At 44.9% G+C, this 24,599-nt stretch overlaps 1 protein-coding gene across 5 annotated transcripts in view; it reads left to right on the top strand.

Moving 5' to 3' along the window:
• WDR49 (WD repeat domain 49) overlaps positions 1 to 24,599 on the top strand; it is a 101,324-nt gene that overhangs the window by 45,334 nt on the left and 31,391 nt on the right. For 4 of the 5 annotated variants that reach the window (XM_060274407.2, XM_035132371.3, XM_060274404.2 and 1 more), the window contains 2 exons: positions 9,766 to 9,930; positions 13,390 to 13,505. In XM_060274407.2, the coding sequence (XP_060130390.2) occupies positions 9,766 to 9,930; positions 13,390 to 13,505 (281 nt within the window). The remainder of the gene's footprint in view (positions 1 to 9,765; positions 9,931 to 13,389; positions 13,506 to 24,599) is intronic. The other variant, XM_088669168.1, reaches the window with a different exon arrangement.

Below are 24,599 nucleotides of genomic sequence, written 5' to 3'. Positions count from 1 at the left end.
ATTTAACTGCTGCACGTGACCCAGAGCTTCTCTTTCAGGTCTCAGTGCACCAGAACACCCGCCCACCTCTCCCTATTTTTAGGGCTTGCGCTTGACCTTGCTATGCCGCTGTGTGTTGCCTGTCTTTGGGACAGGGGCACGGCAGGAATTTTCCCCATTTGGCTGATTGGCTGGTGCCACTTGGGTTCATAGCTGCCAAGTACCCTGTTTTCCCTGGGAAACCCCCGTTTTTACTTACCTTTCCCCGGTGGTCCCCCGTATCACTTCGTCTCCCGTTTTTCTCCATTATTTTCTCCTGCCGGCGGCCATTTTTTTTCTTTCTGATTTGCCCTTCTATGGGCACTAAAAATGGCTGCCGCCGGCTTCAAAAGTCGCATCTACGCATGTCCGGAAGTGCATAGACGCGACTTCCGGTATCAGCCATTTTTGGTGCCCATAGATGGGCGGGGCGACACCGGAAGTTGCGTCGGCGCACTTCCTGACATGCGTAGAAGCGACTTTCGAAGCCGGCGGCGGCCATTTTTGGTGCCCATAAAAGGGCAAAACGACACCGGAAGTTACGTCGACGCAACTTCCGGTGTCACACGGCTGCCAGTCCCAGATTCTGCAGTCCGGGACTTGGAAGGTAAGCTTGGGTTTCGCCTGCCGCATAGCAAATTGTCACAACTTGTAAGGTTGGCGGATAGGCTCTGGTTCTTGTTGATAGGGGTGGCAGGATTCCTAGCCATCCCTATATGCATGAGTATTCCTGTAAAAGGAATCCAAGGGCTCGTGGTTGGTCTTCCCCGAGCGGGGTTGTGCCCTGAGCCTGAGTTCAGGGCTCACCTGGGTGGAGATGTGGCAGACACCCCTACCTGCCTCTGTCCCAGGTGTTCACCCAAGGCTGACTGATGATTGCTAACCGTAGCCACCGCTTCCTGCAATGCTGCAGGAGCTAGCCGAACCAGAGCCTACACAACCACTCACTTGATTTGTAATCAATAAAATTGTGGCCTAAATTATGCCAAAACCCAAACCAAAATTTGAGTCCGGTTTGGATTTATTTCTAGGCCAGGTTAAAGGGTCTCCACATGCAACGTACTTTACCAAAGGTAAATTTCGCTGTGAGAACAGGATGCTGGACTAGTTGAACCATTGGTCGGATCCAGCACGCTCTTCATAACTGAGGACACTATCTCCATTCACTTCTACCACAGCTCTCTTCCAGCCTCCTTATCTCATAAGCTTTCGGCCATGTGACATTTTCTCTTACTGCTGTGCGGTTAGGCTGCGTTGTATCTGCTAACAGTGGTATCTTTTGTGTCTGAAAGTGCACACGCAGGCTTGGTGGTGGTGGCCTATCTTCTCTGTACTTTATCTTTCAATTTTTTAAAAAAAAAATCCCTTGGGGACACTTCCAGAATGAAAGGTGTGATTGATTTTTATATATCAATGAAAATATCAGCTCAAATGCACCACAAGGCAAGAAGTTAATACAGCCTGCCTTTCTCCTTAAGTTTCATTGTGAAATGAAAGGAGAGAGAAGGACCCTTGTTCCTATTTACCAGGGAGCTGAAACCTTAAGGCGCTTGCTTCCCCCCTTCCCTCCCCACACTTTCCCCCCTTGTATATCATTTCTTTTAGTTTGTAAGCCTGTGGGGCGGGAATGATCTTACCACCAATTTCTGTAAATTGCACTGGGAGCCTTTCTGCCTAAAGACTGGGGTTAATGTGGTTCGATAAACAAATAACAAATAAGTAGGATTGTTCTGTTGATGTACCTGTTGGCACAGATAAACCACAAGGGAGGCATCTGCAGGGGCCAGGGATCAATTGGAGGAAGATGGTGTTAAATTAGACAGAAGCCTCATGCTGAGAACATCAGGTCACAAAGACGGGGGGGGGGAGAAATCAAGAGAAACTAGGGCAGGCACCCCCAAACTTCGGCCCTCCAGATGTTTTGGACTACCATCTTCCCCGACTACTGGTCCTGCTAGCTAGGGATCATGGGAGTTGTAGGCCAAAACATCGGGAGGGCCGCAGTTTGGGGGTGCCTGTACTAGGGCTTGTTGTTCTTTGGAGATTGACCAACAATCATGCTTTGGATTCCACACGATAGCTAATGCAAACCATCATTTGGTGTGATGTCTGAACTGAGATTTTGTTTTTTATCTGAACCGTCAACAATATTATCTCACTTAGAACACTATTGCAGACATATAATAGATACGGGCAACTACTATCCATCACTTCTTTGGTTTTTTTTTCAAAAAAATTTTTTGCATTTGATTTACCAGTGGGAGAAAAAAATATGAGCTTTCTTGAGAGCAGATGGAAGACCAGAAAATGACATTTGAGGAATGAGCAAAATTAAATCTGGATCCACTGCTCACAGGAGTGCAAGGCTAAAGTACTTCAAAAATTCAATAGGAGTTAGACGAAGCCCAACCCAAGGACCAGTGCTATTCAGTTATGTAATGAATGAGACCAAGTGGAGGTCAATAAGGGAATTTAGCAGACGTGTCTAAGTTGGACAAATATCATGTGCACAGCATATGGCGATGGAGTGTTGACACTGAGCCCTCTGGAACGACAAAAAACTGTAAAAATGAAATGGTACTTTGGCTTGGTACTTGCAGTGATAAAAAATAAGATTTCTAAATGTGCAGGTCTCCCTGCCTCTTAGATCTTCCCAACCTTTATGCGTTGTGTTATAGTAGAATGTGTCCCTGTTCTGCTGCTTCAGATTAACGATTATTTCTGCTGCGACTTCACCAGCAGGTGTGCAGGTATAAAACACTGCTGCCTTCAATGCATTACAGCCATCATTGTAATCTGAAAAGAGATCTGTAAACTGCAAGTGTCAATAACACGATTGGTCATGTATTTTTTTTGTACGAATCAAGTATTTGGAACCTGAAAGTCTAAATGTTGCTAAAGGAAGTTTTTATGCAGAATACTCAAAAATCCTGTTGTCAGGATAAAATCACAAGTGCATAGGACATGGGTGCTGGAGGAGACTCTTGAGAGTCCCATGGACTGCAAGAAGATCAAACCTATCCATTCTTAAGGAAATCAGCCCTGAGTGCTCACTGGAAGGACAGATCGTGAAGCTGAGGCTCCAATACTTTGGCCACCTCATGAGAAGAGAAGAATCCTTGGGAAAGACCCTGATGTTGGGCAAGATTGAGGGCACTAGGAGAAGGGGACGACAGAGGACGAGATGGTTGGACAGTGTTCTCGAAGCTACGAACATGAGTTTGACCAAACTGCGGGAGGCAGTGCAAGACAGGAGTGCCTGGCGTGCTATGGTCCATGGGGTCACGAAGAGTCAGACACGACTAAACAACAACAGGACATGGGTAATTTTTTTTTAAAAGAAGAATATTTATAAAAACAGAGGACCAGTTCACACATTAGGTGTATTATAGGGCTTTTTTCATCTGGAAATCTCCAGAACTTAGTTCTGGCACCTCTCAGGTGGGTGTCATTGCCATTACAGTTGTACCTTGGTTGTCGAATGGAATCCATTCTGGAAGTCCGTTCAACTTCCAAAAATGTTCAACAACCAAGGCGTGGATTCCAATTGGCTGCAGGAGCTTCCTGCACGCAATCGGCAGCCACAGAAGCCGCGTTGGACGTTCGGGTTCCAAAGATTGTTCGCAAACCGGAACACTCACTTCTGGGTTTGCGGTGTTTGGGAGCCAAAACGTTCGAGTCTCAAGGTGTTTGGGATCCAAGGTACGACTGTATAAGAGAACGAGGGAAGTGTTCATGGTGAGTTCCGGCACCTCTTTTTCTAGAAAAATAGCACTGGGTGTACACCTAGGAAGTTTTAAGGATATGGCTGTGTACACACTATACCTTTAAAGGACATTCAAAGTACATTCTTTCCCTCCAACAATTCTGGGCCCTCTAGTTTATCCCTCTCAGAATTCCAATTCCTAGCAACACTTAATAAACTACAGTGCCCATTATTCTTTGATGGGGGGAATGGGCTTTGAATGTATAGTGTCTATGAAAGTGAATGTGACAAATGCACGAATCACACATGTCTCCACATCAGGGAGGTGTGACTGGCTATTGAGTGTATGCCTCATGGGAATTGCGGGTGTGCTTCTGCATAATGTTTAAAATGTCCCTCAATTTGCCAGCAGAGTCGATTGAAAATATTCTGCACACACTGGCTGAAGGCAAGAAACATTGATATTCCTAACTGGAAGCGTGAAAGAAGTACAGGCAAATAGCCCCATCAGAAGATGTGCAGGAAAGCACAAAGGGTGGAATTCAATGTAGCAGTAAAGAGAGCATTTGAGCAGTGCAAGCACTTCTGGTTGCCCAGTGGAACACACTCTCTTCTCCTTCTCCCACCTGCTGTTCTGGGGGTTCTTCCAACCTATCAGAGTGTACATGTGGCAATGAGAGAGGGGAAAGCCCTGCTGTGCTAACAGGATTCCTTTGCGCTGGCTTCCGCTAGCAGAATGGGGTAGTTGAATCTGGCCCAAAGAGCAGAAATTATGATTCTGTTACAAAATCAATAGTACATTGAAGATCAATGTGGAAGAGGCTGTAGCTCAGTGGTAAAGCATCACATACCCAGTATCCCAGGTCCACCTCCTGGTGTTAAAAGGTTCAGAATGCAGTGATGGGAAGAAACTCTGCCCTGGAGAGCAGCTGCCAGCCAGAGTACGCAATTGTGGGTGAGATGGACAAATAGCTTGACCTCTTAGAAAGCAGGTTTCTCTGTGTCTAGATCCAGCCCTGAGCATTGCATAGCATTGTAAGGTCCATTAGGTCCAGTCGTGATCGACTCTGGGGTTGCAGTGCTCATCTCGTGTTATTGGCCAAGGGAGCCGGCGTACAGCTTCCGGATCATGTGGCCAGCATGACTAAGCCGCTTCTGGCGAACCAGAGCAGTGCACGGAAACGCCGTTTACCTTCCCGCTTAGAGCGGTACCTATTTATCTACTTGCACTTTGACGTGCTTTCGAACTGCTAGGTTGGCAGGAGTTGGGACCGAGCAATGGGAACTCACCCCGTCGCAGGGATTCGAACCGCCAACCTTCTGATCAGCAAGCCCTAGGCTCTGTGGTTTAACCTACAGTGCCACCTGCTCTCGTGTGTGTGTGTTTCAATTTGAGTAGGAAAATGAGAGTACCCCTAAACATTTTTTTAATGAAAAAAAGCACTGTATATATGCGTATATGCCCCTTTCATTAGTCAAAATATCTGAAATAAAGGAAGCTGAAAAGTTCTCAATGAGAAAACAGACAGGGAATGGGGAAAGGAGACAGAAAAACAGAAATAGCTCCCTGCCAAATTCCCAACAGTTTCAGTCCTTTTTATTCCTTTGTGCACAGTCTGCCGCGGGCAGATACTCAGAGTGAGAACAAAAGCAAAAGTCAGCAAAACGGAATGAGGTTTTATCTTTTTCAGCGGGATTTCCCCTACCCTTCCCTGACTTAAACCTGAACTCTAAAGGCAAGAAAGAATCCTTTCCAAAATGTGCTCAAGCATGAATGTTAGTAAATCTGCAGGTGCGAATGGGAGAGGGCTTGCTAATTTGAGGAGCAGCCATCAATAATGCCTTACAGCCCTGTTTACAAGCCAAGACGGGTACAAGGAATGCATGTGTTTGAGAAGTTGAGTTTGGCTCATTGTTGTTGGCCCCACCCCTGACAGTCCCTACACTTATGTGCATAAGCTCTGCATGTGCAGTCTGGGATCCGGCTGAAAGCAGTACAGTATCCCCAGTCACCCCAAAAAGCTTAAATACAGATTGTTCAAAAAGTCTCTTGAACATGCTTAGGCATGGGGATGATCCCAGATGCCCCTGTTCCTTCTATACATCATGTCACATGGGGAAAACTGTTGTCTTTTCCCAAAGGAGCACACCATTCTACCAACCAATGCTCCCCTCTACTTTGTGTGTCCCTTTTAAGGGAATAAATATAACAATCACGCAGCCTGTGTCCCTCCAGATCATCTTGTTGCTCTTTTGAAAGCCATGAGATGACTTTTCTGTTTTTAATGTAGCCTCTAACATTATTCTGTTGGGCATTTTGTACATTTACCTGTGAACCACTCTAGGAATCTGAACCAAGAGTGGCAGGTGGCGCTGTAGTCTAAACCACCGAGCCTCTTAGGCTTGCTGATCAGAAGGTCAGCGGTTCGAATCCCAGTAACGGGGTGAGCTCCCATAGCTCTGTCCCAGCTTCTGCCAACCTAGCACTTCGAAAGCACACCAGTGCAAGTAGATAAATAGGTATTGCTGCAGTGGGAAGGTAAACAGCATTTCCGTGCACTCTGGTTTCTGCCACAGTGTTCCGCTGTGCCAGAAGTGGTTAAGTCATGTTGACCACGTTACCCGGAAAGCTGTCTGTGGACAAATGCTGGCTTCCTCGGCCTGAAGTGAGATGAGCACCACATCCCACAGTTGCCTTTGACTGGACTTAACCACCCAGGGGTCCTTTACCTTAAGTGCTATCAATGGAAATAATACATACAAATGTAATAAAGCTGGTTGGGGTTGATGGGAGCTGGAACCCCAACACCCAAAGAGCCATAGTTTCTCTACCCATGATATAGAGAGATTTCCCTTTTAAACCTGGCACAATCTAATTCCCCACCTATAATTACCTATTCCCCATGAATTCCTGACATCTATCCATAGGAAGAAACAGCACAGTGACCCTTCTCTCTGAGTCACACAGAATAAAAGGATAAAGCCATTAAACACACACACACACAGACACACACGACCTCTCACTGCTTCATGCTGGGCCCAAGCAGCCATAAAACAGCTGTGCTACTCTTTGTTGCTGACTCGATGTTCATACCTTTCAGGTGCTGCCAAGAATGAGGCTCAGGCGATTTCTTTCCCACTGCTTTGTATTGTAACGACAAGTCTAACTATCCCAGTTCACTCATTTTTCTGGAGGAGACTTTCCAATATTACCGGTGGGCAGTGCTCCTGTTATTAAAAGCACATTGGGTTGCAATTAAAATTCTACTCGGGCGCCATTTGTAATGATGGTTTTAGGGCTTTAGAGGAGCACTGCTCATTTGATATGATAAGTATGCAGGATATCGCTTCTTCACAAGGAAGATTCATTTAATTACCAAAGTTGAAGGGCAGCAAACTTATTTCACTTGATTAGTCTCAGTTCTATGATGGGTCTTAAAACCCCACCAAGCTTTAATATGCAGATATTTCAAGTTACTTGCTGACCTTTAGTTAGCCAGCTGGTCAAAAATGCACTCTCCAAAGCACATCTATGGAATAATGACATAATATTTTTAAAGCAAGTAACAGAGGCAATGTAGCATTTCATTGCATTTGTGGTCAGAAGTGGTGTTGTGATTAAAGATAGGTAATTGTGCTAAACTCCTCATTAGCCTAGGTTTGACTGCTATCACAACCATTGCCATTGTGGGCTAGCAAACATCATTTATCTTGTGGTTTGGAACGGATCTGTTTTGATTTCAAAGGTTTAAATCCTGCTTTTGAATTTCCAGATAAAATGTCCAATGCAGCACGCAAGAAATCCAAAACACACTGAAAATGCCACAACCGTTCAAAAGGTTAAATGGGTTAGCAGCAGGAACTCAAGAGATCAACACTCACAGCAGCAAAAATAGGAAAGCCATGATGCTATAGCAGCTAAAGCAAACGACTCCTTTGTTAAAATAGCTCCACTGACTATCGGTCTGTTTCTGGGCACAATTCAAAGTGCTGGTTATGACCTATAAAGGCCTACATGGCTTAGGTCCAAGCTACCTGATATTGGGTGCCCCATGATATTCTTGTAAAGAAGCTGGTAAAATGCGGGCTAGACAATGCTACCATTCAGTGGATTTGTAACTGGCTTACTGACCAAACCCAAAGGGTGCTCATCAATGGCTCCTCCTCATCCTGGAGTGTAGTGACTAGTGGGGTGCCACAGGGTTCTGTCTTGGGCCCAGTCTTATTCAACATCTTTATCAATGACTTGGATGATGGGCTTGAGGGCATCCTGAGCAAGTTTGCAGACGACACCAAATTGGGAGGGGTGGCTAATACCCCAGAGGACAGGATCACACTTCAAAATGACCTTAACAGATTAGACAACTGGGCCAAAGCAAACAAGATGAATTTTAACAAGGAGAAATGTAAAGTACTACACTTGGGCAAAAAAAAAATATGAAAGGCACAAATACAGGATGGGAGACACCTGGCTTGAGAGCAGTACATTTGAAAAGGATCTAGGAGTCTTGGTAGACCACAAACTTGACATGAGTCAGCAGTGTGATGCAGCAGCTAAAAAGGCCAATTCAATTCTGGGCTGCATCAATAGGAGTATAGCATCTAGATCGAGGGAAGTAATAGTACCACTGTATTCTGCTCTGGTCAGACCTCACCTGGAGTACTGTGTCCAGTTCTGGGCACCACAGTTCAAGAAGGATACAGACAAGCTGGAATGTGTCCAGAAGAGGGCAACCAAAATGGTCAAAGGCCTGGAAACGATGCCTTATGAGGAACGGCTTAGGGAACTGGGTATGTTTAGCCTGGAGAAGAGAAGGATAAGGGGCGATATGATAGCCATGTTCAAATATTTAAAAGGATGTCATATAGAGGAGGGAGAAAGATTGTTTTCTGCTGCTCCAGAGAAACAGACACGGAGCAATGGATTCCAACTACAAGAAAGAAGATTCCACCTAAACATTAGGAAGAACTTCCTGACAGTAAGAGCTGTTCGGCAGTGGAATTTGCTGCCAAGGAGTGTGGTGGAGTCTCCTTCTTTGGAGGTCTTTAAGCAGAGGCTTGACAGGCATATGTCAAGAATGCTTTGATGGTGTTTCCTGCTTGGCAGGGGTTTGGACTGGATGGCCCTTGTGGTCTCTTCCAACTCTATGATTCTATGATTCTATGTGGTCCAATGTGGGGGTCCTGAACGTAACCCCCACACAAATATGCCCATGTTGAAAAACCATATTTTGCTTTTGTCGCTCTGACTTTTAAAGCTGCAAGATGGGAGAGGTTGTCTATCCCTGTGCCAGAATAAGACTGATATGCTTCGACTCTTCTGCAATAAATCACAGATAAAATGGCGAAGAAAATGTAATTTTATGAGTAACATAGCATGTCCTGGACTTAAAGCTATCCTAGGAGACTGAGCATGATCTGTCTCCAAGTGGACTTTCTTCCAATCTGACCGCACAGTTAAATTTTTAAATTAAAGCTAATGCATACTGAGACATTTCCTAGATCAGCTTTAAAGATCCATTACTCAATGGATCAATTGCTGCGATAAAGTGAGGCTGGTTTATCTCATGGCACTATACAAAGCACTTTGTCTGCTGCACCCTTATAATTTCAGCTGGAAAATTCTCTGTTGCACTTCTCGCTGCTAAGGACACATTGTCCCCCTCTGGATTGGGGTATTATCTGCAGAAGGAACAAGTCACCTCTTTTCTCCCTTGAATGATAATGGCAGTTAAATCATTATTCTTCAGTTAAACGGAGCTTGCTGGGAAGGCAGGTATTTAAGATAGGATAAGAAGCAGTCCATAAACTTTAATGGGGAGGGGGAGATAAATCTTCTAATGAGTTGAAAGAAAGAAAGAAGATGAGAAAATCAATGCCGACGTTTTTCGGATTTGCATTTCAAATGTTGTCAATTATATAAGTGAAGTTCACGTATGTGTAAGATTATGGTAATGAAGGTGTTTGTGTGGAAGGAGATGCGGAGAGCAAACAAGCAAGGTTTTCATTCCAGAAACTCTCTCCCCCTCCTCCTTCCTTAGGTAATCAGCTCAGATGCAGGATCTACTGTTATCTTCTGGCTGATTGATACTGGGCAGAAAATCAAAGAGTTTACAGGTTGCCATGGCAATGCTGAGATCAGTACTATGGCCCTCGATGGGACTCAGACCAGACTCTTCACCGGAAGCACAGATGGAACCGTAAAGGTGTGTATGTGTTTGTTGTCAGGGGAGAAACCACTTTACCCGACATGCAATTTTGCAGAATACATGGGCTGACAACAGTACATGGCTCTGCCGCAGGAGTTGTAGAGGGCAAATATTAGCAACTGGATTCTGGAATGACAAAATGGTAAAGGAAAACAGATTGGGCTGGAATCTGTCATTCTGAAGAAGTGTGCATGCACATGAAAGCTTATACCTACGGTAGAACAAACTTAGTTGGTCTCTATGGTGCTACTGGACAATTTTTTTAAAAAAAATATTTAGATTGGGCTGGAATTTATTTGAATCCCTCTCCCCCCCCCATGAATTTATCCCATTGGTTTCAATGGAACCTTTGTTGAACTCACTTTGCCAAAACCCGATCCATTATTTCAATTGCCAGCTTTAAATAAAATAAAAAGTGTTCTCAGCCTTAGGTGGGATGGCGAAGGCATCAGAATGTAGTTGGGATGATACATTTTTGAGTGCTTTTTTACATTAGAAACTCTTACATAATAAAAGCTAAACATGTTAGCTCAAAGACTTGGCTCCTTGACGGGCTAGCTTTCAATGAGAAGGGGTGGTAAAGAGAAGCAGTAAGTTATTCAACCAACCACATGCATGTTGAAAGATCATGATCTATCCTTGCCTACAAAAATGGAGATAATGTTTTAACCTCCAGTGGAAAGTGCTTTGAGAGTTATGCAGAAATGCAACAGCTCTTCAAACATTTCTGCTTAATTCAGCACTTAATTCCATCAGTTCAGGAAACCTTTCCTGCTTTAATTAGCAGCAATTAAAAAGCTTTTGGGATTACTGGAGTTTTGCATACAGGGCATGTTTTTACCCACCCTTGTTAGCAAAGGAAAGGAACGATGATATAAATACAAAATAAATACCAATATTCTATTTCCATGTGGTCAGTTCTTCTGGCTGGCAATTATTGTCTGCCTAACAGGAATCACTGCAGAATAATTATAGTAGAGATGAATGAGCTCACACTGAATTAGATTGGTAGATTAGACTACCAAAAAAGCAGGAACCGGCTTGTCTCATATCAAGTCCAATCCAAATTTGACTCCCCCCTTTGACGACAGTCAGAGATCATTTACAAACCTCCAAGTTCCCTGGCTCCATGCAGATGAGAGATCAGTCCTTGAAGTATGGGAGGTGGAAAGTTTGCAGCAGCCAAAAGTGCTGCTGGAGATGGGAAAGCCAACTCACCATGGAAGACTAGATTTTAGGTGGAAGGGTGGGTTTGTTAGGATTCTTGCTCCGTGCTTGCAGTCATGGGATTGGTTTTATCACATGACGGTGTATGTTTTCATTCCACAATGTGGGAAGTGACGGAGACAGGATGTTTTGTATTACTGTGTTTCCGTGATGTGGGACTATTGTCCTTTGCTCTTTCTCTTTGCTGTCTGATGAGAAAGAGGAAGGAGCTAAGTCAGAATGCCCCAAGTGTATTATATGTAAATAAATGTAGTCTAGCCAAAATTCTGTGCTACTGAGTTCTGTTACGCAAACTGCATATGCTCTGCAGGATCCCTAAGCGTGCTAATGCCTTTTGGTATCAGTCGCTGTGATGTTCGGGCTAGAGAAGGGTTTTGAAGTTCCTGAATGTCTGAACAGGAGGAAGAGAACATGCCAGTTGGGCATGTGTCTCTGCCAGGGTCCTACATGTGAGTAGGACGATCCTATCGGCAGGAGCCCTATGGTGCTAATCCTTCATTCTGGGCCTCATATTCCAACTACTAAAAAGATTTTTGTTTATTTTGCTAAGCAGTTATCACTTTCCTGCTTAGTTGAAACAATACGGGGAATTGTTGTTAAGGACCATAATTTCCATACTCATCGTGTAAAGCAATGAAATCTCTTAGGTTGCAGTCCTGATCATATTAATTCAGAATTGAGCCCAGTGCTTTTTTCCTGGGGGGATACAAGGGTATGCATGCGCAGGGCTGGCCCTACGTGCAGGCTGGGTGGCGCAGGGCACCACGGTGCCGGCCCGCCAGGGGGGCGCCGCGAGCTGTGCCCGCCCACTGGCCGGCCGGTCCGCCGCACAGCTGCGCCCACGGCAACCGCGCTGTGCCTGCCCGCCCGCCCGCCGCGCAGCAGCACCTGAAAAAAGCACTGATTAAGCCCTGTTGAATTTATTGAGGCATTCCCCAGGTCAATCAGTTTAGGATTGCAGCCCTACTTAGCAGTGTGGTTTAAGAAAACTGGGGCTGTGTTTTGCTAAAGCCATTGTTCCATTCCAGCTAAAGTTACTGATGACCAAATTGAGTTGGTAATGGCTAAAATCCCATGCAGATGTTACAACTACGTACAGTGAACGTGCTTAGGGCCTTTACCCATAACCGCTGGGTGTTCAGCTGAACATTTCCATGAGGCCCATATACCTGTATTCCTGCTTGCAAGATAAGAACCCAATGTCCGTGCAGTTGTACACGTGTAAAATCCACTGAGACATTCAGCTGAACACACAGGTGGAATCTACACACATATAAAAAACATTCTGAAAATGTCTTTTTTAAAAAAAGCGTTTTAAAAAATACATTGAATTTTCCACAAAGCTCATCGCCATCTTAGTATCACATTGCATGTTGCACTTAAAACACACACAAAATGTTTTCTTTGCAGCTGCATAGCTGAGTCCATAGAAATCTCCCCCCGCCATTCCTCTTACACTTCCACTGTGCACCAGGAGTGGGGAATCTGTGGTTCTCCACATGTTGTTCACCTCCAACTCTGATCAGCCCTAACCAGCATGGCCAATAGTCAGGGATGCTGCGAAATGGAGTACATCAGCGTCTTTTGGACTTCAATATCTGCATAGCATAGTGCTCACTGGAAGGACAGATCGTAAAGCTGAGGCTCCAATACTTTGGCCACCTCATGAGAAGAGAAGACTCCCTGGAAAAGACCCTGATGTTGGGAAAGATTAAGGGCACTAGGAGAAGGGGATGACAGAGGACGAGATGGTTGGACAGTGTCCTCGAAGCTACGAACATGAGTCTGACCAAATTGTGGGAGGCAGTGCAAGACAGGAGTGCCTGGAGTGCTATGGTCCATGGGGTCACGAAGAGTCGGACACGACTAAACGACTAAACAACAACAACAACATCTGCATGGCCCCTAACTTTAGCCAGGTCCAGGTTCATGAATGTCCTCTTCCTCAGCTTTATTCTTCCATAACTGCACTGAGAAAAGCTACTGCATTTTTCTCTAAGTGTGAGCGCATCAGTCTCACACAGCAGAGAGATGTGTGATCCTTTTAATGGAAGATTACAAGGACCGAAGCTGGGATCTCCTGCATGAAACGCTTGTGTCCTATCAACAAGCAATGCTCCCCCCCCACCTTACATTAAATAGGTCTATGTCTTTGCAATGTTTATGTTCTTACATGTTTTGATTTCCTACTTTGTTTTTGACATATTGTTTTCCTAATTTAAATTGCAGATCTGGGACTTCAATGGACATTGTCACCATAAGCTCAATGCCGGAAGAGACCGAGCAGTTGAAATCTCCCAGATCATGGTGCTAAGCTGGACTATATTAGTTCTGGGCTGGGACAGGTACTGTGTAAATATCAAGCCGCAATGTTGGAGAATGTGCAAATTGGAAAAATGTACTTTTTTGGCTTCCATTTCTGGAGATAACATCAACTAATGCTTATCTCTCCAGGCTGTCACACCAATTCAAGGGCTGTTTGATAACTGAATCCAAGAACAGATTTAGCAGTGTCTCTGTGTCATCTGAGAAAGGATGTGACATTCAAAGGTGCAGCGTAGCAGGAAAGGATCTCATTTGTCTTGATCAGGAACATCATTTTAGATTTCCTTGAGGAAGTGGGGAAGTGAGTTTTCCCAAAAGGTTCTATGGGAAATGTTCTTGGATGTAGTCAAGATTAAATTGCATAACAACAATGTATTTTAGAAAGGTGTTTTTTTTTTGACCTGTCACTAAATCTTTCCATCCTGGTGCCCTCCATATGTTTTGTATTCCAACTCCCATCAGCCCCAACTGGCATAGCCAGGATGATGGGAGTTGTAGTCTGAAATCTGAAGGGCACCAGGTTGGGGCAGCCTGAATTATAGCAAAATGTATAATCCAACCTCCTTTTTTATTTAAACACAGGGATATGGTCTCCCTGCTAATGCATGCCTAGTGTGATATTTCGTGAACAAGAAAGACCACAACTCAGTGATAAAGAACCTGGTTTGCCTGCAGAAGGTCTCAGGCTCAGTCCTTGGCATCCTGTCCTTGAGATCCTGGCAAATACTGTTTCCATTTAAGGGTCATGGGAAACACTATTTCCCAAGACCCCCATGTCCCTCTACCCATTCCACAGACCAACAACCTGGTTAGCATGCAAAGGTCTCAGGCTCAGTCCATGGCATCCTTTATATAAGGATCCTGGCAAATACTGTATCCAGTTAAGGGTCATGGAAAACACTATTTCCCAAGACCCCCATGTCCCTCTACCCATTCCACAGGCCCAACAACCTGGTTTGCATGCAAAGGTCTCAGGCTCAGTCCATGGCATCCTTTATATAAGGATCCTGGCAAATACTGTATCCAGTTAAGTGTCATGGGAAACACTATTTCCCAAGACCCCCATGTCCCTCTACCCATTCCACAGGCCCAACGACCTGGTTTGCATGCAGAAGGTCTCAAGCTCAGTCCATGGCATCCTTTATATAAGGATCCTGGCAAATGTTGTTGTTGTTTAGTCGTTTAGTCGTGTCCGACTCTTCGTGACCCCATGGACCATAGCACGCCAGGCACTCCTGTCTTGCACTGCCTCCCGCAGTTTGGTCAAACTCATGTTCGTAGCTTCGAGAACACTGCCCAACCATCTTGTCCTCTGTCGTCCCCTTCTCCTAGTGCCCTCCATCTTTCCCAACATCAGGGTCTTTTCCAAGGATTCTTCTCTTCTCATGAGGTGGCCAAAGTATTGGAGCCTCAGCTTCACGATCTGTCCTTCCAGGGAGCACTCAGGGCTGATTTTCTTAAGAATGGATAGGTTTGATCATCTAGCAGTCCATGGGACTCTCAAGAGTCTCCTCCAGCACCATAATTCAAAAGCATCAATTCTTCGGCGATCAGCCTTCTTTATGGTCCAGCTCTCAGTGATAAAGAACCTGGTTTGCCTGCAGAAGGTCCTGGCAAATACTATTTCCATTTAAGGGTCATGGGAAACACTATTTCCCAAGACCCCCATGTCCCTCTACCCATTCCACAGGCCCAACAACCGTAGATCCCCAATGCTGGCTATTTTTTTTTTAAAAAAAAGTGATGCAAGGGCAAACAAATGTCACATCTACTGTAGACATTGTGGTGGAAGAGCATAACAATCCTTCCATCTCTACCACACAGATGGATTGTTAACCTGTTTTTCTCTTCTAAAAGTGACCCAACACAGAGAAACTTAATTCCCTTCAGGTAGCCCAGTTCTCCAAAGGCCTGATTAGCGCATGAACTGGAGTTCTGTTTTGGGTGGGGCAGCAACCAATTTCACGACCCTCAAACATGTCCAAGTTGAGCCCTTGTGGGATTACTCTCGAGTGTAATATTCTAGCACTGCTTTATTTGGTAAGTTCTTTACTTTAAAAAAGTTTTTTTTGTTTTCTGCTGGAGGTAGAGAAAGCTATTAAAATTGTTTAAAGATCTTGGCAGGGAGGGGATGAGCTATATATTTCCTCCACCAAGATGTTCTGCAAAAAAATAATGGCAGGACTTAATTAGAAACCCTTCTGTCCATAAATTTGAAAACTTAGACAACACTCAAAGGCTGCTTCCTCTACAGAGGCAGAGGCTCACTGCTGTTGTTCACTATAAAATTATGTGGCGGGTCTAGAAATTAGGGTGAGATGAATTGCTTTTTGTGCATATTTCTTTTCCTTTGAAATTATTTTTCTACAGGTCCAGAATCTCCCTCCCTTCCCCCAGTCTCTCTCTCTCTCTCTCCACACACACACACACACACACACAAATTCTTACTTGCTATAGTGGAAAATAGCTTAGATGAAGGGTGTCAGAGAATTCTGACATAAGCAGAAGCAGGAATGGAAATTGCTAAAAAAAAAATTTTATCTGTTCCGTGTCCAAAATGGAAATCAGTACAAAAGATATTAGTATTTGCTGTTGCTGCCTTTAGTTCCAGAACAATATGTAATTGATTGCCTCTCTCCCATTTGTGTTCTGCTTCCTTTACAAGGAAATTAATGAGGTGGAATAAGATGGTGGTGATACAATGTACATAATAAATTATGTACGTTATGTAATTTCGCCACAGTGAACAGAGAGATAAATAACATAGTGTTTGGCAGAAGTTGAACTGCAGTAGAACAGAAACAGTGCTGCATGCAATTAACACAGTGTTGAACAGGAAATGATGCCTTCTTACATCCCTAGCTTTGGACCCAGAGACCAAAATTCACCTTTTCCATCACGTCTTTCCCACTGCAACATATTTTGTCCCCCACTAAAAAGCCAGTTCTGATGGCTAGGCACCCTTCAGCAAGTTTTGAGCTGTAGCTATGAACGAACCTGTCAATTTTGATTTCTCTTATTTTTTCATTTTCCCAATCTTAGGGTCATTCCTCCATGTTTCTTCATCAGTTCACAATTCTTTAAATTGAATAAGTCCTCATGAAAATCTGTCAGCATCTGGGAGCTCATTTATTGTCATACATACATTTTTGCCTAATAAAATACATTTTTGTATGTTATTTTCATTAATATATGCCTTTTTATACATACTTTCCCCCCACTGTGCACATTTTTCTGGACCTTGCTTCTCTGGGAATCTGCACTTCAAAATTTGGAGAAGTGCAAATTTCTCAGGATGACTGCATTTCAGTTCATTTCTTGTTTGGGGAAGTTTGAATATGCAAACTGAACCAAATTCCCCATCCCTCCCTAATGGGATATTGTGGAGAAGAAGCTGCAGAAAGTAGAGTGTGGAAACCAGAGTCTCTCTATTCCTCTGTCCCACACACATACCACATGTTAACAAAATATTCCATTTGTGGGAGAGGTTCTTTGTATCCAAGTCAATGCTATTTACAGAACCAACATTATGAGACAACAGAGCTTAAAAAACCAAGGTTGCCTCCATCTGTTTTACAAGGTCTGTGTAGCTGCTAGTTACCCAAAGAGAAAGGTTATCACTGAGGTCTATACCTTACCTTAGTCACATGATAATTGATTGTGCTTATCATTTGATAAAGTGGATGCATGGAATGGCTCTCATCAGTTATTATGGGTTATTGGGTTGGCCAGTTACCGAACAGATGCCGCACTGATAGGTGATGACTATCAAGTGTCTTCTATCTCCTGTGCATAAATTGAAGACCATCCTTCCAGCGCTTTTCTCCGCTGAAGGGTACTGCATTCATCTGATAAAGCAGCTCTCTTCATAGCAATTAGCCACTTACTCCACACCACCAATCACACGGCAGTTGCCACTTGTTGAACATGACATTGGGACTCAAAACAGGGACAAAGTAAAACACTGTTCTTTGTACTTTGAAACTGTGCAAGTGGCGGGCCGACCCTATCATTGGGAAGAGTGTGGCAGCCACCTCAGGTGGCAGATGCCAGGGGGGGCAGAGGAGCAGCAACAATAAAGACAGGGCTGTGTGCGCCACATGATCTGCCCGGCACATCCTAAGCCAATCTCTTGCCCTCAGGTGTGGTGTAGGACATGACAATATGAAAGAAAAATGTAATCACTTTCCTGGTCAGCATCTGTTATGTGTATTGGGGGAGGCACCATCTTGTCACCTTAGGAAGCAAAATGTCTTGGGCCGGCCCTGGTAGCTGGTATCTTGTAGCCATGAGCTTTTGTTAGGCAAAATTCTGCTTCATCCAATATAGGAAGCGGACTGAGAAGGCGGCTAGTGCAGCAAATAGGGATGTCAGAGAATTCCTGGCAGAAACAGGAGTGGAAATTGCCCCTTTAGTCACCCATTTCCAGAGCAAAAATCAATCCAGCAAATGTGATTCACGTTCATTGTTGCTGTTGCTTGAGTCAAAACGAGAGTTCCCCTAAATGAGAGTTCCCCTAAAACATTTTTAAGAAAAAAAAAAGCACGGAACAGATCTCTCATGGGTGGGTTTGCAATTGGAGACTCGAGCAGTGTATCTCAAGGCTATGGAGTCAATCTGGGGGCTTCTAGTTGCTGACCACAAGTATAGAGGAACAGAGGTGCAAAGACGCCAAACAGCAAAAGTAAGAAGGAAAGATAATGAGGATGCAAAGAACACATCCTGGTAAGTGCTAAAAATAAAGACACTACATAATCTAAATCATCAGTTCATGAATATTAAACCCGAAGGAAGTGCACAAACAAGTGGGAAGCGGTCTTTTTATAGGGAAGAGACTGGTGGGTGATGTGTAGAGTTACTGCTGCCATTGCTCATTAGTCTCTATCTGGTTCTAGACATGACACATTTGTGTGCACTTTCTGTTTTCCTGAATGTCCCATCCAACATCTTCCGCCTAATTGGAAGATGCACAAGTTGTCCGTCCATCATGAACTTGAACATCTTTTAAGGGATGAGAGGGGAGAAAGAAAGCGGGCAAATGAGCTGTGAAATGCAGATGGGCAGGAAGTGCGAGGCACTTACGGTTATGCTATTAAAAATGCATAATAAGTAAACAAGGTGCCTGGAGGTTTGCAGTCTTTAAAATCTCCTGTAGCATAGCGTGAGTGCGTGATGATATCAAAATCTGGGTTTTCTTCCCTCGAGCCTGTCCTGTCTGATACTGCTCAGCTGTGGACACTGGTTTCTCCTCATTTCTTCTGAGCAAATTCTATTGGCACGGGAAATAAAAAATCAATGTAAATATGCTTAAAGCAGAATGGAAAATGGGGGCAGCGCTGGATGCTCTACAAAGCCTGCTTTAGTCAGGATAAGTGTTGTGGTTTTATAAACTATAGATTAGGCAGGATTAAGGGGGATTCAGCCTCTGCTTGCTGATCTCTACTCTCTCAGCAGAGTGACCAAAAAAATCCTTATTTCAAGGTACTCTTCTTTTTTTGCAAGCCCTTAGTTCCAGGGGGGAATACATCCTGAATCTGACTGAGGTAACCAAGGCAGGAGAGTGTGAATGCCTTATCCATATTCTATTGCATTCAGACATAGAAAATTAGCTCTGTGCTGTCTCTTAGAGAAAAATCAGTCCCCCTCAACTCCTATGTCTCTCTCTTCCCTTGCGCTAGGATGGGGATTGAGAACTTCAACTTTGGTTGAAACAAGGAACACAGAAATACAACAGGGATGTAGGATAAGCATAATGTGGAAATTTCAACAAGTAGGGGCCGCTGCACTAAAATCCTGATTCTGACACCATACAGGTTACTTTCTAATTAGGCAGTATCTGCAGGATACCCTCTCCTGCAGAAGGTATCCTCTTTAAGGGGCGTGAGTGGCGCCATGGTCTAAACCACTGAGCCTCTTGGGCTAGCTGATTGGAAGGTCAGTGGTTCGAATCCCTGCAATGGAGTGCAGCATTGGAGCACAATGCCCACACTGCCCAGGATGGGCATGCTCTCAAGGGGGGAGAGGCGTGGAGGGTGCCCTCCCATGCGCCACAGTTCAGGGTAGGAGAGGGGCGGGGAAGCTGCTGCTCACTCTCCTCCTGCTCTCCGCAACCAGGTCAGACATGATCTGGCAACGGAGCTGCTGCGGCTGGGTGTGCCTCACCATGGCTGAGGAGGGCAGCTCTCTGCTGCCGGGTCAGAAGAGCTGCTGCCGCCGGGCGCAAGGTGTGCTGCCCACTTGCTAGCCATTTTGTCACCCCCCTCAGTCATGACACCCAGGGCGGACCACACCCACCGCACCCTCTTTCTACGTCTCTGATGGAGTGAGCTCCCGTTGCTCTGTCCTAGCTCCTGCCAACCTAGCAGTTCAAAAGCACACCAGTGCAAGTAGATAAAAAGGTGCTGCTGTGGTGGGAAGGTAAACGGCATTTCTGTGCACTCTGGTACTACCATGGTGTCCTGTTGCTTCAGAAGTGGTTTAGTCATGCTGGCCACATGACCTGGAAAGCTGTCCGTGTGGACAAACGCCGGCTCCCTCGGCCGGAAAGCGAGATGAGTGCCGCAACCCCAGAGTCAGCTTTGACTGGACTTAACCATCCAGGGGTCCTTTACCTTTGCCTCACCCTGCAGGATACTGTCTCCTGCAGAGGGTACCCTCTTTGAGCATCCACTCAAGGGCTCCAGGGAGAGTCTCCTCACAAGCCAGTGGTGAAGCAGGGCTTTTGTCGAGGCTCTTCAGGGTTTCTGGCACCACGCGTGGACATGCATGACTTGAACACATGTAAATTGGGGTGGGGGGAACCTGTATAAGCTTTTTAAGGTATCCTGGATCCCAAGTTGTATAAGGCTTTACCAGCATTTTGAAGTTGCCCACCAACCGGATGGTTTTAGAAGAGAATTAGACAAATTCATGGAAGATAAGGCTGTTTGGTTGGCCACTGTGAGAACAGGATGCTTGACACTGGAAACAATGGGAAGGATGTTCCCTACACTAGCTCCAGAGCTGGCATAGGCTTATCTATGAGAGCCAGTGTGGTGTAGTGTTTAAGAGCGGTAGACTCGTTATCTGGTGAACCGGGTTCGCGTCTCCGCTCCTCCACATGCAGCTGCTGGGTGACCTTGGGCTAGTCACACTTCTCTGAATTCTCTCAGCCTCACTCACCTCACAGAGTGCTTGTTGTGGGGGAGGAAGGGAGATTGTTAGCTGCTTTGAAACTCCTTCAGGTAGTGATAAAGCGGGATATCAAATCCAAACTCCTCCCCTTCTTCCTCTTCTTCTTCTTCTTCTTCTTCTTCTTCTTCTTCTTCTTCTTCTTCTTCTTCTTCTTCTTCTTCTCTGCTTTGATGTATATTAGAGGACTGGAAAGGTCCAACTTGGCATGCCATCAAGCTAGGGCTACAGAGGTTTCCACAGCAGTAAGGAGGGGATCTACCTCTCTCTGCACTCTTGGAAAGAGAGATCAGCTCTGGGCCTGGGTGCCTGGGACACTCTCCCAGAGACCATGGGATGCCAGGGCTTATGTTCCTGGACATAGGTATAATGTAACCACATTTTATGGTGTGTAAGAACCAGTAAACTGCGGTAATTGGGTCTCCTGTGGAAAGTTGTGGAATCACTCGGGGTGAGGTGGGAAAATAGATTCAAAACCTTTCAGATTTTGCACTTTCGCAGAACATTTTCCAGTTCTCGGTGGGTATATTGGATTTGCCCCCCAGAGTATTGTGCCAATCAGGCTTCTACGAGGTCTGTCTCCCTTTTTCTCCCTGAAGGAATAATTCATAAGGGATTACCTCAGGGCAAAGGTGTTCTCTGTTTGCGAAGACTTGAAAAGCAGAACCACTTCAGACTGGCTACATGCAGTTTGGAAGCAGAGCTCCCTGTAACATTGATCTAAAAATATATTCCCATACCCTCTTTTGACTTTGAAGTCAAGCACATTTAAATATGTATTTTTGGAAATTAAAAAAAAGACACAGGAATACGCAAGGCTGCTGGTGATGGGGAAATGGACCGCTGAATGTGTGGGAAGGGGGAATTGCTTCCACTGTCTCTGCATTCTGGTGTGAATTAAATAGTGTTGCTCGGTCCCAAGTTTTGGGGTTCGATTTGAAGGTGTCAGGGTGGCAAGTTTAAATCTCAGCACCTGTCGGTCTCAAATTATTCATTTTTGACACCTGGATCTAGTTTTTTTTTGCAACAGGATGATTTTTTTAAACACTACTTATCCTGAAATAGAAAGCGTTGTCATAAGAGGCTCCCTCCACCTCTTCAATATTTTCACAAGTTTTCCATCTTTCCAGGAATAGAAAGTTGGGAAGAAATACTTCCAAATGAAGAAAGGCTTTACAAAGAAATTTTTGATTTGGAGGGCGAAATCCAGATTGGGAGCCTGGTGTGTATGGGGTTTGGGGAAACTTTTTGCCCTGTGCTTCAGTTAGCAACCATGGGGGCTCTGATCAGACTTGAGACTACAGTGGGAGACAAATTTTTATTTTATTTACTTGTTCCATAAAATTCTTATACCACTTTATTGTAAACAACAACAACAACATACCCTCAAACCAGTTCTAATCTCTACACCAGCATCCTAATCCCCACAAACATAGGCTGTGTTGTACAGTGGTTGGAGTACCGTCAAACCTTGGTTGTGGAATGTTGTTGTCGGTTGTTCCGAAATGTTGGACAATGGAAAACTGAAAGCGGAAGCCTCAATACAGTAGGGAAACTCAAAACGGAAGCTGCATAGCACGTTCGCCTTCCGAAAATCGTTTGAAAACCATAGCTGTTACTTCTGGGTTATTGGCATTCGGGAGCCAAAACGTTCGAAAACGGAGCCGTTCGAGAACCGAGGTTTGACTGTATTGGGCTAGCACTTGGGAGACCAGTGTTCAAATTCCCAGTCAGCCATGAAGTTCACAGGGTATGAGCAACTTGGAGAAAAAGGAACTCCTTTCTCACTGAGCTCCTTGGAGGAAAAGGTGAGAGATAAATGCAGTAGATAAATAAAAAAAGTAAATATATTAGGATACTGTACATTCACACTAAAAGACAGAAGACTTTTCATGAGACTATGTTTTTTAAAAGCAAATTGATGTGGAAATATGTAGAATTTAATTTTTGATTGGGAAAATGGGAAACAGAGAGAAACCAAATTTGACAGATTCGCCCATCCCTATTATTGTCCTCTGTGTTGTGTTTGTGGTAGTTAAACAACAACAACAACAACAACAACAACAACAACAACAACAACAACAACAACCTGTGTACTTCTTGGGCTTCTTAAGAACTCCACATTTCTTCTTCTCTCTCTTTTATTCTGCCCATCCCCTCCAATGCAGATTTTAATTAGGAAAAAAAGGTGGGGGAGAAATCTACACTGCGGCTCGTCATAAAGCTGCCGCAAGAAGACTGGCGCAATAATTATTCCCCTTGTCTATTAGTACGGTCGGAAACAATGCACATTGCACTGGAGACAGCTTTGCCATTATGTTTTGGCAGCGAGGAAGTATGATTGAACCATAATAGGCGAAGGATGAGAAAATCCCAGAATGACACTTACAATGCAGTTTCTATAACAATGCCCGATACAGAAAGGGGGAGAAATAGAAACAAATGATTAAAATATTCCATTTCATGTTGCGAAGATATGTATCAACGTGCTATATTTTCCCTTGCTTGAGGGTTAGTCACCCCCTCCCTTTTTTGATGACTGGCTCCCTTTCCAAAGTTTGGGGATTCCACACAAATTGCTTGATTTGAATAAGGAGAGATGAGAATGGAGGATGAGAGGCACAGAGTCCAGGAGGTTGGAGGGGGGTGGATATCCTAAATTAGATGCGCTCTGCTGTGTCGTGATGACACTGCAGAGAAAAACAGACGCTGGTATTTGGAGTGGCCTTTAGACACTCAAGATGTCAAGTTTCCTTTGAAAAAGTCAACAGCACAACCCACTGCTTATCACCTCATTTACCTCCTCCGAGGGCAGGGTTCCTGGGCCTCCCCATTTTTCCAGGCAACAACCTGGTGAGGTTTGTTTGGCTAAGCAGTGGCCCCAAGTCACCTTATTAGCTTGATGACCAAGTGAAGATTTGTACTCTGGACTCACTGTTTAAACACTATGGTGCACTAAATTCGTACTCAGGGAGTGTGAGTAGCCTGCCTATGGCACTCTGGGAGATATGTGGGTCTGCAGGATGGCTCTGTAGCCCAGCAGGTGAATCTTCTCCAGCTTGAGGGCCAAATTCCCTTGTGGGACCAGAGACAAAAGTGGGCGGGCCAATGGATGCAAATTTTACCCTTTGTGCCTTTGTACCATAGGCTGGCTTCTACACACCCCCATACATATGTCCCCCATCCATTGTCAGAATTCAAGGGTGCATTGCAGCCAACCCAAAAATCTCAAGGAGGGTGCAAAGTAGGGTCGGAAAGAAGCATAGCTTGGGAAGCCCCAGACTGGCATGAGGTTCTCTATCCCTGCTCTATAGGAGAGGCAGATGGGTTCTATGAGGAATGCATTGTCAAAGCCGGCCCGACCCATGGATAAGGCAAGGTGAGGCACCTGCCCTGAGTGCTGGAAGCCCAAGAGGCAATGTCCATACAGGCAGTGGCACCAGTTTCTGTTGAGAACTCACAGATCGTACGAGATTTCAGTATGATCTTGTGAGATCTTGTGCTTTGCAGGCACTGCCACACAACACAGGTGAGAGAGGCATGGTGTCACCAGTGGTATGGCAATGGGGGGGGGGGAACGGACAGCAGTGGGAGGGATGTAGCATATTGTAGTGGTGAAATGAGACACACCTCCCCTGTGTCAAGGTCTCAAAGAGTGGCGTGCTATGGGGATGTCTCTTCCACCAGCATATTGCCCAACTGTTGGAGATCCCAAACTGGGACGCACGTCTTCTGGGATGCACTCCTGGGTGAGTCACGTGACCCATACCTTGCTCTTGCCCTCCCCCAAGTGCTTTTTTTTGGGGGGGGGAGAGCACAGCGCAAGAGTGGGTGAGATTGTGGCACCCAAAATAGCTGCTGTGGTTACATGTGAAAAAATGTCCCATTTCCCCCCGGGGCACTTGGCAGATATATGCCAGAGTGTGCATGTAGATTATTGCCTG

Source organism: Zootoca vivipara, chromosome 5 (assembly GCF_965207765.1).
Source record: "Zootoca vivipara chromosome 5, rZooViv2.hap1.1, whole genome shotgun sequence".
Taxonomy (NCBI): Eukaryota; Metazoa; Chordata; class Lepidosauria; order Squamata; family Lacertidae; genus Zootoca; species Zootoca vivipara.
The sequence above is the reverse complement of the archived record's forward strand: the minus strand, read 5'-3'. Positions and strand labels throughout refer to the sequence as shown.